At 33.0% G+C, this 17,618-nt stretch overlaps 2 protein-coding genes and 1 non-coding gene across 3 annotated transcripts; 2 read left to right on the forward strand and 1 right to left on the reverse strand.

The window, feature by feature from the left end:
• The first annotated feature begins 281 nt into the window (after positions 1–281).
• Positions 282–7,250, forward strand: LOC146956864 (uncharacterized). Its single transcript, XM_085732167.1, has 12 exons — positions 282–461; positions 1,081–2,550; positions 2,803–2,810; positions 2,993–3,174; positions 4,664–4,724; positions 4,806–4,904; positions 5,085–5,179; positions 5,253–5,366; positions 5,855–5,922; positions 6,182–6,292; positions 6,608–6,839; positions 6,935–7,250. The coding sequence occupies exons 2-12, from the start codon at positions 1,166–1,168 to the stop codon at positions 7,043–7,045; spliced, it is 2,466 nt and encodes an 821-aa protein (XP_085588293.1). The 5' UTR covers positions 282–461; positions 1,081–1,165; the 3' UTR covers positions 7,046–7,250.
• Positions 7,251–8,350: 1,100 nt separating this feature from the next.
• Positions 8,351–10,103, reverse strand: LOC146956865 (uncharacterized). Its single transcript, XM_085732175.1, has 2 exons — positions 9,629–10,103; positions 8,351–8,896 (listed from the first exon to the last, which is right to left on the reverse strand). The coding sequence occupies exon 2, from the start codon at positions 8,889–8,891 to the stop codon at positions 8,496–8,498; it is 396 nt and encodes a 131-aa protein (XP_085588301.1). The 5' UTR covers positions 8,892–8,896; positions 9,629–10,103; the 3' UTR covers positions 8,351–8,495.
• Positions 10,104–13,015: 2,912 nt separating this feature from the next.
• TRNAI-AAU (transfer RNA isoleucine (anticodon AAU)) lies at positions 13,016–13,089 on the forward strand. The gene has a single exon. It is a non-coding gene; the product is annotated as a tRNA-Ile (tRNA).
• Positions 13,090–17,618: the final 4,529 nt, after the last annotated feature.

Here is a 17,618-nt window from a genome sequence, read left to right on the forward strand (position 1 = left end):
CTTTGAGCTGACATATTTCAATACCCAATGGACATAACTCATATCCATATGCTTAGCAAGCATAAAGACACAAATGACATGAACTCAACCTACAACATGATAAGGGTAGATTGGTCATTAAACATCTGCACTTTGATTGCTTCGTGTCTCATTGGAACAACACAAGCATACTAGATTTGTAATAAGTTTCAACTGGAACGGTATTAGATTCTGACGTGGCTTTGTAAAAAAAAAAACATAAACATAAATAAACTTAACAACATTAGCTTCCTCAAAAAAACATCAAACGAACGAAGACACAAACACAACAACGTAGTAGAACAACACAAACCTGTTTCAAACAAAAACTGTTCTATGTCTCAACAATTCCCAAACTTCAAATCAAATCAAAATTAACCGAAACTTACCACAATTTCTAGGGTTTTCATCTCCAAATTCCACAATCACAATTCAACAAAAATGTATGTTTAGTTCCTTAACCACTCTTTCTTTTCACTTTTTCATTTTTTTTTTTAAATTATCATATTACTTAGTGCATCTTCTTTCATATTGTTTCTCAGTAGAAATTGTTACATGTTTTCACCTTAATTCCACACTTTAGTGCTTACTATAACGTTAAATTGTGTTTCATATTCTTCTTTTTGTTTCTCTAATTCATCTTGTTTCTCTAGGTTGCTTATTTTTTACTTTTTTCATAATTTGGTTTTCAGATCTATTACTGCTATAATCTTTCTTCTTAATTTCAATTCCACACCATTTTCTTTTGGTAAGCTCACACATTTAATGTAATTTATTGTATATATTGTAACCCTACTAACTGTATTGTATGTTTGTAACTATAGAAACAAGTCAACAATTTCAATTTGGATTTTTATATTTGCTTTTATATTTTATGTTGTTAATTTGATTTTCTGCTAATTGTACTGTATTGATGGTGTTATTTATCAATTGTTGTCTCTTTGATTAGAGCATATACTGTTTTATATATTTAAGGTGTTTCATTTATAGTAATGCATGTGTTGTTCAATGATATTGCTTATTGAATGCTTCTGAAATTCGATTCTTTTGTTGGCTTTGCAGTTATGGTGTTGCGGAATTTTGTGTAAGAAATAGACGGCAAAGATTACTTTCTTTTTGAATTGTATGATTGTGTTGGGTTTTCATTATGAGTGGTACACCTAAGAAATCTCATGAAGAGTCTGTTCATCTGTCTTCAAAACACCCGCATGAAGACGCAGGTGCATATCCGAAATTGGCGCCGTCTTCAGTTTCAAATGAGTATCATATGTCTTATGATATAGGTCAGGATTCTCGGGTGGTAAAAGCGCCTCGTGATGTGGAGAGAAGATCTCCTCTTCATTCAGTGTATCGGATGCCGTCATCTTCTAGTGATCCTCATGCCGAGCATCCTGTTGGTCCTGAGAAGAGGTTAGAATCAAGGGAATCCAAGGATAGTAGAGATATCCGGTTTGAGAATCGTGATACGAAGACTGAGAAGAAGGAGATGTTTGGAGAAGTAAGAAAGGATCCTCAGAGTGCTAAAAGTGAAAAGGATGCACATGTTGAAGTTAGAGGAGATGACAACAAGGATGGTAGACATGATCGGGATAGTCATAATGATTCAAAAGGTGATACTAAGACAGAAAAGGATAGTTTTAATGCGGCTAGCGGCCTTCACTTGGATTGGAAAGAATCAGAAAAATACCATAGGGCAAAAATATATTCTGATCCTCCTGGCGCGAGTTTGGAACCCTGGCCCATGTTACGTGGGAATACACAAGGTTCAGTTGAGGTTGGAAAGGAGAGTTCATCAGCAGAACCAAGGGAGTATGGCGGGGAAGCTCGTGAAGCTGTTGGGGAGAACAAAATTGATTCCAAAGGTGACGATAGATCTAAAGAGAAAGATAGAAAAAGAAAGGAAGTGAAGCATCGGGACTGGGGGGAGAAGGAAAAAGAAAGAAGTGATCGTAGAAACAATATACAAGTTAGCAATACGGGTAGTGACTGGAAAGAATCTGTGAATGATCGTAGAAACAATGTACAAGTAAGCAATACGATTGGTGATGGCAAAGAACCTCTGAAGCAAGATAAAGATGTTGAAAGGTGGGAGAGGGAGAAAAAAGATCTTCCCAAAGAAAAAGAAAATTTAAAAGAGAAGGAAAAGGATCAGATGAATAGGGAGTCGTGGAATGGAGCCGAGAAAGATGTTTCAAATAGCGAGAAGGAACCTGTTGATGGATCGGCTAAGGTTCCTGAACAAGAAACTGTCTTACCGGAGCAGAAGAAGCAAAAAGATGTTGATAGAGAAGCTAAAGACAAGAGAAAAGAAAGGGAAGCTGATTTAGTAGGAGACAGGTCTGATAAGCGCAGTAGGGGCTTTGACAAGGAATCAGACGATGGATGTGCTGATGGGCAAGGGGCAATAGAAAAGGAGAGTGAAGTCTATAACTATAGTGGTCAGCACCGTAAGAGGATACAAAGATCACGGGGGAGTCCTCAGGTGCCTAATCGGGAGCCTCGTTTCAGGTCCCGCACCCAAGACAACGAAGGGTACTTTCTTCCTCTTCCTTCATGTTTCATTGTTTGCTAAATCATCTATCCAATAAATATATTGTCATTCAAATATCTTGTAAAATTGTCTATATATATTTGTGTTTTAGTTATAAAAGTTGAAGCTTCATAATTACATTGGATAGATGTTTACCTTAATTGATTAGAATCCTATTTTTATGGTGTTTTTTTTTTAGTATGGTCCTTCGTTATATTCATTCTAGTAACTATAGCTGGACATATATGTTGCAGGTCTCAAGGTATGCTATCATTTTGTTTCAGTGGCTTCATGAAGGAACACTGGTGCCGGCAGAAATTATTATTGGCCCATTGATAATCAATTGCTGGCACTGTTTAGCTGTGGAATGGAGTAGATTAGAGCTTAATATTCTTAAGTGCCTTTTCCTTTGCTTTTTCCAATATATAAGTTCTGGTATTTCAGGTAAAGTAGAGGTTTCTTATGTTGTTTATAAAGTTGGTGAAAGCATGCAAGAGCTGATAAAGTTGTGGACGGAGTATGAATCATCTCAATCTCAAATTGAAAAAAATGGTGAAAGCTCTAACAATGGCCCCACTCTGGAAATTCGGATATCGTCCGAGTATGTTACTGCTACAAATCGCCAAGTAAGCTTCATTTTTCTTATTATTGTACAATTGACAAAAGAGTCTCATCAATTGCGTTCTTTTGGTGGCTTCATTTAATATTCAGAATGTCTGCTTCTATTTTTTAGAATGTCTGCTTTAAAAGATATTATTATTCTGATAAAATTAGTTTGTGTAGCCGTTCCTTCTATTTTTTTTTTTTCATTTTACCTTTGCTTCATCTTTTGCTTGCATTGATGCAGTGAATATAATGCTGCATTAAATTTATAAATTTGTACTAGTAACATTTCAATATAAAATACTAAAATTATGATTTAACCCTTTTTCTTTTTCACACATTTTGTTCCTTTAATTGAGCCTTTGATTGTAATTGGCCATTCTTCATAATTTTCATGAACATTTTGTAAACTATTAGAGGCCTTTTCTAAAGAGGCAGCTTATCAAGACACTATAAATATTAAATACACATTGATGCTCTTTAATATGCATTCCTTTTAATACTTAAAGGCCTTGTTCCTTACTGTTGAACATTCACTGTTGGCTTTGTCTGTTTAACTTGCTGATATCTGTGTTTGGGTTCTTAGTTTTTCAAAACAAGATTGCTTCCTTTGTTTATGAAGGACAGTAATAATTATGTAATAAATATTTAACTCTAAAACTAATAATCCGGGATGCTAATATGGATATGGATATTGATGTCTCAGAACAGGATTGCTAATAATTATGTAATAAATATCCATATTCTGCCAATAATCCGGTACCTTTTGATTTATCTGAATCTTCAGCTTCTTCCATAGTTCCACCTCTATTTAAGACTGCGTAATTTTTTTTTAGTCAAGTAGTTATCCTCTTATTCTTGAAGTCTTCCTTGGAAATTTAAGTCCCTTGCTTGCTATTTTTAAACCAAAAAACTATAGGTCTGAACTTTTCAGTTGATCTTGAAATTGTCGTCAGTATGTAATCCATCCTATACTTATATCTTACAGCATGCTTTTTCATCGAACAGTTGAAAACAACTTAGCTTAGTGATTACTATTATAAGGGTGAGTCGTTTATAAACTGTACTAAGTTCCATAGCCATTAAGTTTGCATAGAAATCATTTATGCAATGATTATTGGACTAGATTGACTAGTCTGGTCCAAGTAACTGCAGTCGGGCCATCTTAGTGTCAGTCAAATCTGGTTGAAATTCTTTGAACTTGTTCATAATGTTAGGCGATGGAGCTGAATGGGGTTAAAAGTAGTAACTTCCAATTTTATGCTATTATGAAAATCTGAGGCTTGGTGACTTCCAGTGCTACCACCGTAAACTAATTTATGCACCCTAGTTTGGCATGAAGATTTATATTTAAAAAAAAAAAAATGATTTCACAAGATGGAAATCTCGATGTTTTTTTCTTTTTTTGCCTTTTTTCTATATCCTTAAAATTTAATTGTAATACTTTTCGAACATGATTTTTCTATTAATGCTATATCATGTATTAAGTAAGAGTTACATTATTGTATTCAGGTCAGAGGCGGCCAGCTTTGGGGGACTGATGTGTACACATATGACTCCGATCTTGTTGCTGGTATGTCTTTTACAAAACTGGTGCATTAGGGTGTTCTTACATATACTGGAAGATACATGCTTGACGTTAGTATCTGCACAGTTCTCATGCATACAGGTTACTGTCGCCCAACAGCATCTCCACCTCCTGCAGCCATACAAGAATTACGCGCAACCATTCGGGTGCTACCTCCAAAAGATTGTATGTCCATACAGCCATAATCACTATTATCTTCAATAATATTTACTTGCCTTTTAAGTGGTAATGACTAAGAACTGAGAGTATATTTAGAATCGGATTCAGGAGACATAAAGTTTCTTTTCTTTCCATTTAAATATTTATTTGGCAATCTAAAGATTTTAATTATGTATGTAACATCAGGCTATATTTCTACACTGAGAAACAATGTACGTTCCCGTGCTTGGGGTGCTAAAATTGGCTGCAGTTATCGAATTGAACGGTGTTGCATTGTGAAGGTAATATCAAAAGGTGTGCAAAATCTTCTATCGATATTACCAACTTAATATCTAACTGTTTGTTTATCTTCAGAAAGGAGGTGGAACTATTGATCTTGAACCTTGCCTCACACATACATCAACTATTGAGCCGACTCTTGCTCCCGTGGCTGTGGAGCGGACAATGACTACCAGGGCCGCAGCCTCGGTTTGTTTCAGCATCTATTTTTTTTTTAATAAGCAAAATCAGCATCTAATAATTGCCTCCAAAATATAATCAATAACTGTTATGTTGTTTCATAGATGGAACTTGTCGATGCCTGCATTTGTGCTTCTCAATAATTCAAGCATGCACTGTTAATTTCTTGAAGTTAAAGTTTTGGTGTTTATTTTTTTCTATTTGGACTGTTCAGTTGGTTATGTTCTATTTTCTGGATTCAGAAATTGTGCTTTGTTATGCTTTCAGGTGGTGCAAACAAACTATTTTTTATTTTTTTTAAAAGATTGTCTTTCTATCAGTTTCCATAAATGTGTTATTAATTCCAATGAAAAGTAAAGTGTTATTAATAAGAAAAAAAGATTGAGAAGAATATAATGTCCTACACGTGTTGAAGCATGGTATTTATGTTGCTAGCCTAGCTAGAACGACCCGGCCTTTAGTATTTACTGTCTTATTTTGCGGCTTTCATTTTTCAGAATGCATTGCGGCAGCAAAGATATGTTCGAGAAGTCACGATTCAGTACAATCTTTGCAATGAGCCTTGGTATGGTAGTTTATGTTGGTAAATTGATTGACTAATCTAATATTGTGCTGTGTTGGTGCAAAAATAATAAAACCCAATTTGTGTTATTTTAGTAATATTTGAAAACATGTCAATATTCGGCTATGCAACGTGGATCAGGAAGCAGTATTTCTTATCCTATATTAGATAACAGATGCAATACGACATATATTCTGCACCTTATCTTGATATTATTTTATACACCTATCCTTATCATGATTTTGTATTTCTTAATCATCAGGATCAAATATAGTATAAGCATTGTAGCAGACAAGGGTCTAAAAAAGCCACAATACACATCTGCTCGATTGAAAAAGGGAGAAGTTTTGTATTTGGAGACACATACGACCAGGTATTTTGACACGGAAGTTGTTGCACTAAACGAGTAATTTGTACTGTACATAAACTGTTATGTGCTTCATATATGATATTGCTTAAAACGTCATTGCATTGAATCCACTGATTGTTATTTTGTTGAATGTCAACATGAATATGCTTATGTAAAATTACATTGAATAAAGTTTCAATGTTATGATTGTTGTTTTCATTTATAATACAACTTCATTCTTTGAGAAATTTTTTAAGTTCAAAGAATTCATGAAGGTGTTGTTGAAGTCACGTAGAAAAAGCCTCCTGGCGTTCTTTTAACTGAGTCATTTTGTTGTAGATACGAGCTTTGTTTTGCTGGAGAGAAGTTGGTCAAGGCTACACCAGCAACTCAGGCGAATGAACCAGGCGCAGAGAAGGCTCAAAATCACCATCCACATTCTGCAAATGGTGAAAAAAGTGAGCCTGATCATGTTATGATTGATGCGTTCCGGTGGTCTCGTTGTAAGAAGCCTCTGCCACAGAAATTGATGCGCACAATTGGCATCCCTCTGCCTCTTGAACATGTCGAGGTATTTTCATATCATTCTAAATATGTAGAATGCATACTTAAACTGTTTTCGAATTTTTTAGTTGTATGATGATTGGATATTTGCACTATGATTAGGTGTTGGAGGAGAACTTGGACTGGGAAGATATACAATGGTCTCAAACTGGTGTTTGGATTGCAGGAAAGGAATATACCCTTGCAAGGGTGCATTTCTTGTCAATGAATTAATTTTTTTGTTTTGTTTTTTGGAGATTATATTTGTCTTTCGCTTCTACTATTAAGGGAGTGATGGTGGGATGAAATAATCAACAAACATATTAATTAATTAATGTACTTATTTGGAAAGATATTGTCTCGTGTAACTGAAGCAGTCATAGTTTATGTAGCACAGTTATTGACTTAAGACCAATAGAAATAAAATTTGCTTCCTATAGTTTTCATAGTGCTATTGTTTTCACAGAGATTAATTAATTAATGGTCTATTGAAAAAAAACAAGTAAGAATGCAACAAAGGCAAATAAATTAAACCAAACAATTGGACTTGAATAGCTAATGGACGATTGTTTAGAAGAACCGTTTGATTCCGACTGTTTAATTAAGAATCAAAGGGTTAACATAAAAAAGAAAAAAAAAAACAGCAATCAAGAGAATAAAGGTAATGCTGAAAATGCAGTTGAGAACACAACGTTGAACACAGACAAGTTACTTATTAATAAAGCCAGGGTTTTAGACTTGATTTATAATTTGGTTATAGATTCTTTAGTTTAAATAAATTGGCTTAATCTCAAAAGTTGACTACCATGTTTCATTGCTCTACATCGCTGCAGTCGATATGTTTGCTGTCAAGCAATCCAAACCATATGATTGATGCTCTAAAAAACAAAACCATATGATTGATGATAAGACAACCTGCAAATGTGCAAATTTTAAATTTAAATTTATTGATAAATATCAAACTTTAAATCTGGGCCATTCAATCTTAATCGAACGACAGTTAATGTGTTGACTGCATGAATTCCTTGACTGCACCAAATTCAGATCTTTATTTGGTTCATATAAAATGTCAATCAAAATTTACTTAAGGTTCAACAGTGTTTATTATTCTGATTGGCCAATTCAATTGGCAGCCTAGAACTACAGATTTGGTCCATCTAAAGCATATGTAATTGCAAGTCTGAAGCAGGCCAACCAAGGTAGATAAGTATAAATGTATAATCTGCAGCTCAGTTGTGCAAGCTCGCAGTCGCAGCTCCATGATAGTAGCCAGCAACAGGTGTATCGAGTTCCATCTCAACCATTTCAAGGTCAACCACACCCAGCCCGACTGGTGCAAAAGATGAACTCGGATAGTACGAATGGTGCGAGAAACAATGTGTTTTTTTGTATCACGGTGGATTCGACAAGATTACAGTGACACCGTGATTTTGTCAAAATCACAGCGATATCAAACATGTACTATTTTATTTATTATGCATCTACTACATAGTTTCAGAAAGCATTTCAAATTCCACCGGTGCATAAAACAGAAATAGATTTGACATTATGAAAACGGCAAAATATTTCATTAGCATTCAAGAATTCCAAATCCATATACATAATTCCATTTCAATCTACTTGACTGTACACAGAGTTATGAGACCTATTCAACATGATAATCAAAGCATTTTCATTAACAATTTCAACTAAAGGGGATACCACATTTGCACTGCAACCATGGCAATCTCTTTCCACTCTTGATAGAGATGAAAATCTCGCGGGCACAAGAATTATTCTCAAACAAATCCAAAGCATGAAAATAAACTGTTTCATCAACACCTCGCATCTTATCCAACACCTTAATGCATTTGCTAATAGAGAACATGTCCTCATTCTTCAAAATTGCAGATGCCCTCATCTTCGAAGCAGCTGCTATCTCCAGCATGGCATCAACTATTGCGTCACCAGTAGCCTTCCGGCTTCTCTTCCGTCCACCGGAGCCAGATGGAACAACAACAGTAGGGCGACGTTTGTGTCCATCCAACATATTCAAATCTTCTCCAGAGCCAGAAGTACCATCCTCATCATCATAAGCCATTGTCACTGCAAGAAAAGTTACATACAACAACATTCAGGACCTGTTTGGATAAACAACTACGGCCCTGTTGGATAAACAACTTAATTTGCAGCTTATAACATAAGCACTTATGAATAAGCTGTTTCTTTTACACAAGATAAAATAAAGTAAAACTGTGTTCGTATAAGCAATAAATTGTTTTGATAAATATCTTGGAAAACTTATGGAAATAAGTTGAAAACAACTCATGAACATGTCATAAGTTGTTTTCACAAGTTCTGCTAAAGAATCTCACAAATGCTTATACTAGTAGATAAACTCAAATAAGTGTATTAAACATACCCTAAATTTGCAGCTTATAGCATAAACACTTACAATGATAAGCATTTATGTATAAACAGGTCCTAAATAAAGTTAAATTGTTTTTGTATAATCTAGAAGCAATTTTCCTAAATTATCTCAGATTAATGAAAAAAAAAGCTGAAAATAACTTATGAACATGTAATAAGCTCTTTTCACAAGTACTACTAAACAGTTCACAAGTGCTTATACCGGTAGAAAATAATCAAATAAGCAAACCCAAGCAGGACTTCAATATGCATAGAACACAGTAGTACAGTTCACAACAATGAAACAAATAAAAAACGGAAACTTTAATAAAAACAAAGAACCTTAAGCTAAGAGTAAGACTAACGAAACATGCAAAGATAAACTGAATATTTTTAACTCTTTGAAAGAAAAGGAACGAAAAATAGTACCGTGTTGAACAAAGCTATTGATTTGTCGAAATTGGTAATGAAATTGTTATGACCTTCAAGAATTGGTTATTGGAAACGCTTAATTTGAAATGTGAGTGAAGAAGTGAGGGAACATTGAAAACCCTAATTTGAACACGATCGTGGAAGAAGACGGTGACGGAATCAGTGTCATAAAACGCAGCGTTGCACTTGCATCAGTATTTGGCTATTTTCAACTTTTTTTTAATTCTAAAATAGCTATGTATATTATATTTGGGATTCAATCCCCAAGTGGCCCATTAGCTCAGTTGGTTAGAGCGTCGTGCTAATAACGCGAAGGTCGCAGGTTGCATGGGCCAACTTTTTATATTTTTGTTGCTGAAATCTTTGCAAAACCGACGCAAATTGAAAATCATGGCTGAAAAATTCTCACAGAACAAGTAGTAACCAGTGAAAGTAAAAAAGTGTATTACATGTTCTCAAATTACAAAACCTTTTCCAAGTAAGTATGTGCTTAGAGGTATATGAACCTGATTCTCCAACATATATGCATATTTCCCTTTAGCTGGAGTATGGTCAAAATTGATACTCCATATGTGTTAATTCAGAGAATATGAATCCAAATAGACAGCTAGCTCGTGAAGGGATGCAAATGCATAGGAAGTAAGAACTTTTTCTGTTACAAAGAACCCATAACATAATAATTTTTGTTGTGTCTCATTATTCCTTTTTCGGAAGAAACAAACTTTATGTCCTCTTCAAGCAAAAATAAAAAACTACTTTTGATATAGACATTTGCTTATTGCTCTCTAGCACAGATTGAACTTTACAGAGACAAGGACAGCTTGTTTTGTCATTTCCATTATTCCATAAAAAAATAAAACTTAGTTATGCCTACACATTATAACCGGCTCTTTCTCTTGTTCCTCCTTCTCCTGTAGAAGAATAAGTAGTGATGGAGAAAGGGGTAGGAGATTGTGTTGGATTTATAACCTTTTGTGTTATATTCCCTTTGGTGATATTAATGGTGTGTTCTTTAGAGTCTAAAGAGAGTTGTTGTTCATGAGATGCTTCCATGTTGATTTGGATTTCGATTAAGAGAGGAGTTGCAATGTATAGAGATAAGAATAAATTAATTAATAATTTTTTCATATGAAATTTATTCTCATACAATTCCATATAACTTTTAAGATGGTTGTAAAGCACGAAGAACACTTTACTTTGCGTTCGAAAAGTCTATTTTTCTGTGATTATAGTGCGTGGTGAACACAAAAACTCGGCTTGCGAGAGGTGGAACGCGTGGTGCATGACTTTTAATCGTGATTCCGGACACATTGTTAGAAAGTTACTCTCAGATGTTTTTCATGATGACAGTACGTGGTGTAGACGAAACTACGTCTGCCAGATGTGGATGACTTTCAATCGTGATTCTCAATACATTGTTAGAAAGTTATTCTCAAAATGATAAATGTTCTAATCAAAGACGTGTCTATTATATGATTCGTATATACACACGCATTTACACATTTACTAATTACGGGGTCTTGTAAATTTACTATAAAAATATTTGGTAACGTAAATTATTGAATTTCTTAGTCTGAGAAAACAATATGTCTATATATGTTGGAGTTAATTAAGGGAAAAAAGTATACTAAAATAGCTATATATAAAAAAGACTATTTAAGAATGAAGTTTAATGTGTGAACATAATCATGTCAAGAGCATTAGTTCGAAAGACAACAAAGGAAAAGCCAAGAATGATTAAAAAAAGAGATGAGGAGAAACATGAAGTTAATTTCTTCAAAAAAAATTTCTTCAAATTTCCCAACTCTCTACTTTGTGATCTAGACCACAAAAAATATGCCAAAATTAATCTTGTTGGTTACTAGCTACAGCTAAATTCCAGTTCTCATCAATGAACCTAATGATTATTCCAATTTTATAGAATATTTTAATGAATAAGTGATGAGTTACAACCAATTTTTTTTTGTAAAACTGTTGGTGAGTCTCACACTATCATGTACAGGAGTATTATGGGACTTAGTGAAAATAGCTAAATAAATTTCACGACCCACCAAAATAATAAAATTTCATATGCAAAAACATACTGTACTAGTTCCTATGAATTTATAATAGTATCCCTAAAAAAAAAATGAATTTATAATAGTATATAGTCTGTCCATTGTTGCAGGTTTGGTTTAGACAATACAGACCAATCTTTGAAAAAGAGATTCATGTTTGTAAAACTTTTTTTTTTTTTTTGGAAGATGCTGCAAGAAGAATGAAAAAAATTGATGAAGACTCTACTTGAAACTTTAAAGAGTTTGTTTCTGCACTAACCATTAGTTCAATTTTCCTCCACCAATCTATGTATATTGGATTCAAGGGGGTATATTGTGAATCTCATTCAGAATATTTTAAAAATCTTAATGTTATTTGCTTAAACACACTAAGTGTATGTTTCAATAATAGTTTACATAAAAATGTTTCATACACTTCACTCATGCTTTACAAAAGAGAATGATGATTTAGAGAATGAAAATGACAGAAAATTGACGTAAAACAATGACAAAATTTGTGAACTTTTACTTGCAAGAACCATGAATTTCACATATAATTAGTAACCTTTCACCAATAGTCACTATCATATAACATATATGATCAAATTTTTGAATCAACGGTTGTGTTTGTTCACTTTCAATCCAGTAATGACAATGAAACAATGTCTCTTAATCAAATCTATGAAGAGACACAACTATTGCAATCCAACAATATGATAAAACTGCAAAAGTACGAGGTTCAGGCTGCCCATAAGGCGCCTAGTAGGCATGACAATGATATTTTTTTTCCCCTTTTTTGGTCCCGAACCTAATGGAATTCGAGTATTCGCGTACCCGTCCTTTATTTTGCCGGGTTGAAAAATAAAATCTCAGTCTCGTATGCAATGGTTTTCGGGTATCCCCCGCCCTATTCCCGTATGAATTTGGATCTTATTTTTGTTTATTAAAAAATATAAAAATTCAAAAACTAAGCTGATTGAACAATCTTATTTTTTTAACCAAAAAAAAGAGGAGAGGAAAAAATTAAAAATAAACACATCAATGTAATTTAAGAGTTTGTTTAAGGGATTCTACTTGAAGAGACGTAAAAATGTAATTGTGTTACAAGTGGGATGTAGTGTTCCAATTGCCCACCTCGATGCAGTATTTTAAAATTAGAGAAAACCCAAACCTGAACCTAATCAATTCAATTTTTTTTCGGTCAAAGTTGGGACATATTTGGGAGGACACCTGCGGATACAAGTTCTTTTACCATGCCTAGCATCTGTGCAAGCATTGTAGATTGCACAAAGGTTATGATACCACATAAGTAATTTTGGCAAAATTATAATTGATTGAAATAACAAGTGGCCCATTAGCTCAGTTGGTTAGAGCGTCGTGCTAATAACGCAAAGGTCGCAGGTTCTAAACCTGCATGTGCCAAATTAAATTTCATTTTTAAATGTATTTAACATGTATTTAACGCTCATGGCTAAAGCCACAATTCACAAGACTGTTGTAGTAGTAATGAAAGTCTAAAAAGTGTACTATTGGTTCAATTTCTATATTACTAGACTTTAACCCGTGCGATGCACGGGTTTTGTATATAAATATCATATTGATTGTACATTCAATACTATGTTATGAAACGACTTCAAAATTCAACAACAAAAAATGCAAAAATTACACTAATTTAAGTTATTAACTTTATTTTCTTACCAAATAATATTACCAGGTTGTGTTCTTGAATTTCTTTTTTCTCAATCTTCATATTTGATTACATTCATGTTAAAAGAACAACTAAAATAAACTAATTGAAAATAGTAAACATGTCTGAAAAGTCAAAGGGAGAAATCAAAGTAATGTTATAATCTAGTGTAGTGATTTTTGAAAATAAAAAGTCAGAATAAATAACTTCAAGTAATATAATATATGACAAACAAAGAGGCCGACAAAATTACACTAAAAAATGAAGTTTCTAATGACAAAATTATCATCAGAATCAGTCAAATTATCAACAATTTTAAAAATGCAACTTTAATATCGTAACACGTAGTAAGAATACACCAAGAAACTGATCCTAACCGCAAGGGCCGTTAATTCTATAAAAATGAAAAGGAAAATGAACTTTTATGTGGTAACTGAAAGAAGAAGAAATATGAACAGGAACTTTTATGTGGTAAACGACAGAAAATAATAACATCATCAACAACAAATATAATAATAATAATAATAATAATAATAATAATAATAATAATAATAATAATAATAATAATAATAATAATAATAAAAAAAAAAAAAAATACTGCCATCAATAAAGGAACCATTAAGCATGAAAAGAAATTGTTATCAGAAAAGGAACCGCTAGGGTGTTTACGTCTTTTAAAAAATGTTTTAGTACGGTATATCAATTTTGGAAGCAACAATATTTCAAACAAAAAGGAAGTGGCTTAGTGGTGAGAGTTCCAATGTGTAGCCAAAATGGTACCCGGTTCGAATCCCGCCAAAAAGGGCGGGATTAGGGTTAGGTCAGACTGTCTAACATTTATATATACTACGCACGGGTCATATTCACTGTATAATATAGTCTGTAATACTACGCACGGGTCATATTCACTGTATAATATAGTCTGTATTGTATAAAGTATATATAGAAATGAAATAAAAAGTTGATGTTAAAAGTATATATAGAAATGAAATAAAAAGTTGATGTTAAATAAGGTCTCCAATTTTTATTTATATTTTAAAATTTTACTTGATAAAAAGATCTTATTAATTTTGGTTAAATTTAAAGGTCTCGTATTTGAAAATTTCTGCTCTCCGTTGTACTTTATTCCACATCAGTTATTATACAATCAAACTTGTTATTTCTTTAAATTTCTTTTTTGGAATAAGACAACAAATAAATTCATTAAGTTAAGGCACAATAGTATGAGTCTAATGAGGTTTAGATCATACAACTTTTGCTCCGCGCATATTTGCAACTTTGAATTACACCAAATACTTAAAGCAACACCAATGTATCACAAATTATACATACAAAATTAATAAACACTTATAGTATTCTTGTACAAAAACAAAAAAAACACTTATAATATTTATTTGTCACCTGCACCATTGCTCTTATGTATTGCATGATCAGCACTTTTTTCATTCCTCATTGAGTATATCTTGTGCTACATTTATGCATAAACCAGTATACCCAACATCTAAATTATCTTCCTTCCTACTTCAGTATTTTTAACTTCAACAAAGAAGCAAAAACCTCCATACATGTTTGCCAAATGCCTTGCAACAACAGTCCTGAAACTCCAATAATTGACATATCTTTCTCTCGCAATATTAACCTCCAAAAATTGCATTAGTGAACGCACACATATATGACAATCATGAGATATTATTGCATTAGTAAACCTCCAAAAATCATGAAATTCAATATACATGATGTGGATTAGTTATGCAAAAATGAAGTCTCCCACATAAGATATAATGATTTTTATAAAGTTATCGTTTGCTGGACAGGTTGTTTGTAACAGAAAAGCAGGATATCAAAACTGTAGTTTGTAATGCTTAGTAAGGGAGAAGACATTGGATTAACAGCTAAGTAGCAGAATTGTATTTATTTATAGAGCAATTCTAAAATACTTCATGCATATATTGCAAGCATTTGTGCAAAGAATAGATGGAAAAGAATAGATGAAAGACAATTTTAAAAAGACGGCTCAAAATTAAATACACCATAAAAAACAAAAAAAAAATAGAACTACAATTATAATTAGCCTACGGTACGTTGCAAAATTTTATATATTCTTGCTTACATTTTTTTCCACCTTCCTCTTATTTTTGGGATGAGTAATGATATTTTGACATCAATTTGATGACAACTTTGTTGACAACCTTGTTTTTGTCACTTCTTATTGGTCAAAAACAATGGAGAGAGAAAAAGGAAGAGAGAGGATAACAACATCATGTGAGTATGAGAGAGAAAGTTGTCCAAAAGTTGTCAAAAAGTGGTTGTCAAAATATCATTTCTCTTTTGGGATTCATAAAAGTAGAGATCAATGATCTTTTGCCCTCTTTTGTAAAAAAAAAAAAAAAAGCAGAGATCAAAATTGTCAGTGAAATTTATTGGAGACTAAAACCAAAAGTTTGAATATTTATAATCTAATGTTATCCGTGATTATTGTCATAGTATTATTCCCAACTCATCTTTTGTTATGTATTGATGACTCAATATTAATGGATGAAACATATAGTTTTGTTAAGAAACATGGACACCAAATAAAAGTTGCAGAACAATTTGAAGCAGTACATAAATTTCTCAACACATAAATATAAGTTATATAACAAATAGCAATTTGAACCAAAGTGTCCTAAAATCTGCATAGCAAATAGCATAATTTGCATACCACAAAAGGACTGACATACAAAGGTTACTCTTTCAGCCCAAGGTGTATCCGTTACTGTAACAAACGAAAATTGTCATTAGTTTCACAATACCCTACTCACTGCTTAGCAACAGTATTAATAGAAATGACAAAGGACAGTCCTGAAGTATCAAGTATTAGAATTCATGTTACATATCTTCTCACTCAATAAGAGAAATCCTAGAAAGAAAAGAAACCTTAAAAATTGCAGTCCAATACTGAATCCTAAAAAAAAGAAACTTACACATATTATAAGATTTATAATTCGAATTTCAAAGTAAAAACATAATAGGGTTACAGAAAAAATCAGGACTAAAGATTTTTCAGTAAAATATAATATATTGAACGATGAAAACTTACACCTGTCGTGAGGAATTTATCAAGAAAGCATACATCCCGAATGTATAGCAAAGAAAACAGGGTCATTGGATGCTAAAATTGTTTTAAAACACACATAGCAGATGAAAAGGAATAAAGGCTGCTGCAATACAATTACGCCTGTCGCAAGGTTGTCGTGAAAACACAATTCGCGATATCTATAGGGTTAAAAAATCAGAAATCAACAAAAACTTGTAATCAACAATTAAACATCACCAAATAGGAATACAAACTTAAAATCAACACGAAAATCAAGTTAAAAACATAAAACTAATTGAAGCAAGAAAATTCAGGGATATCATAATCAAGAAAATTACAGCATAACAACATCATAGATGTGGAATTAAGATCAAATATATAGTAGTATCTTCAATCCCTAATCAGGGATATCATAATCAAATTCAAACAAAGTTCTTAATTCACATAATTAAAAAGGGATTAAAATTAAACATTCGCAACCCACTTACATGATAGGTCTTCTACATCGAATAATCACCGTTCTGCCGCCGTCTTCGATCCATCAGATCTTCTGTTCAAGAAATCCAGTCAACTATCAAATGAAACAATGAAATTGAAGAAAGCGAAAGACGATTAAAGCAGAAAGAAAGAGGGAAATCAGAAACCAATTGGGTTGGCCATGGTAAGGGCAGTACGATCATGGAGAGGGAGAGAAGGAGAGAAATAGAGGTGTCATGGAATGAAGCTAGACAGATGAGAGTGATTCAAACAGGGGTGTCAGCGTGTGAGGGAAGCAGTATAGATGGTTGGCATAAAGGAGACGGCGAGAGAGAGGAAGTGAAGAGAGAATTTGGAAATACAGAAAAAGAAACTGAAATACAGAAAAAGAAGAAGAATTAGCGTGAGGGAAGAGGGAAGAGGGCTTTCGTAACATTATCTGTTTGGGAAATAGTAATTGGGGAATAGTAATTGTCAAATAAAAAATTAATAGGAAAGTAATGAAATTGATGCGATGCATTTTTTTAGATGTAATTTGTTACGGGTTAAATATGAAATAGTTGTTTCGGAAAACAGAAGAGATAAATATGAAATAGTTGTTTCGGAAAAATAGGGCTATAGATAAATATGAAATAGTTGTAGGGCCAATTTGTTTCGGAAGTAGAGATAAATATGAAATAGTTGTTTCGGAAAATAGAAGAGATAAATACG

This window comes from Medicago sativa, chromosome 1, assembly GCF_051527215.1.
Source record: "Medicago sativa cultivar Bolivia chromosome 1, Bolivia_mono, whole genome shotgun sequence".
Classification (NCBI taxonomy): Eukaryota; Viridiplantae; Streptophyta; class Magnoliopsida; order Fabales; family Fabaceae; genus Medicago; species Medicago sativa.

What these genes read in the sequence shown, in the direction of transcription:
- LOC146956864 (XM_085732167.1), top strand. Translation starts at nt 1,166, where the DNA reads ATGAGTGGTACACCTAAGAAATCTCATGAAGAGTCTGTTCATCTGTCT. An exon ending in GGTGCTACCTCCAAAAGATT is followed by an intron (nt 4,905 to 5,084) that starts GTATGTCCATAC and finishes ATGTAACATCAG; the next exon opens with GCTATATTTCTACACTGAGA. An exon ending in AATCTTTGCAATGAGCCTTG is followed by an intron (nt 5,923 to 6,181) that starts GTATGGTAGTTT and finishes CTTAATCATCAG; the next exon opens with GATCAAATATAGTATAAGCA.
- LOC146956865 (XM_085732175.1), bottom strand. Translation starts at nt 8,891, where the DNA reads ATGGCTTATGATGATGAGGATGGTACTTCTGGCTCTGGAGAAGATTTG.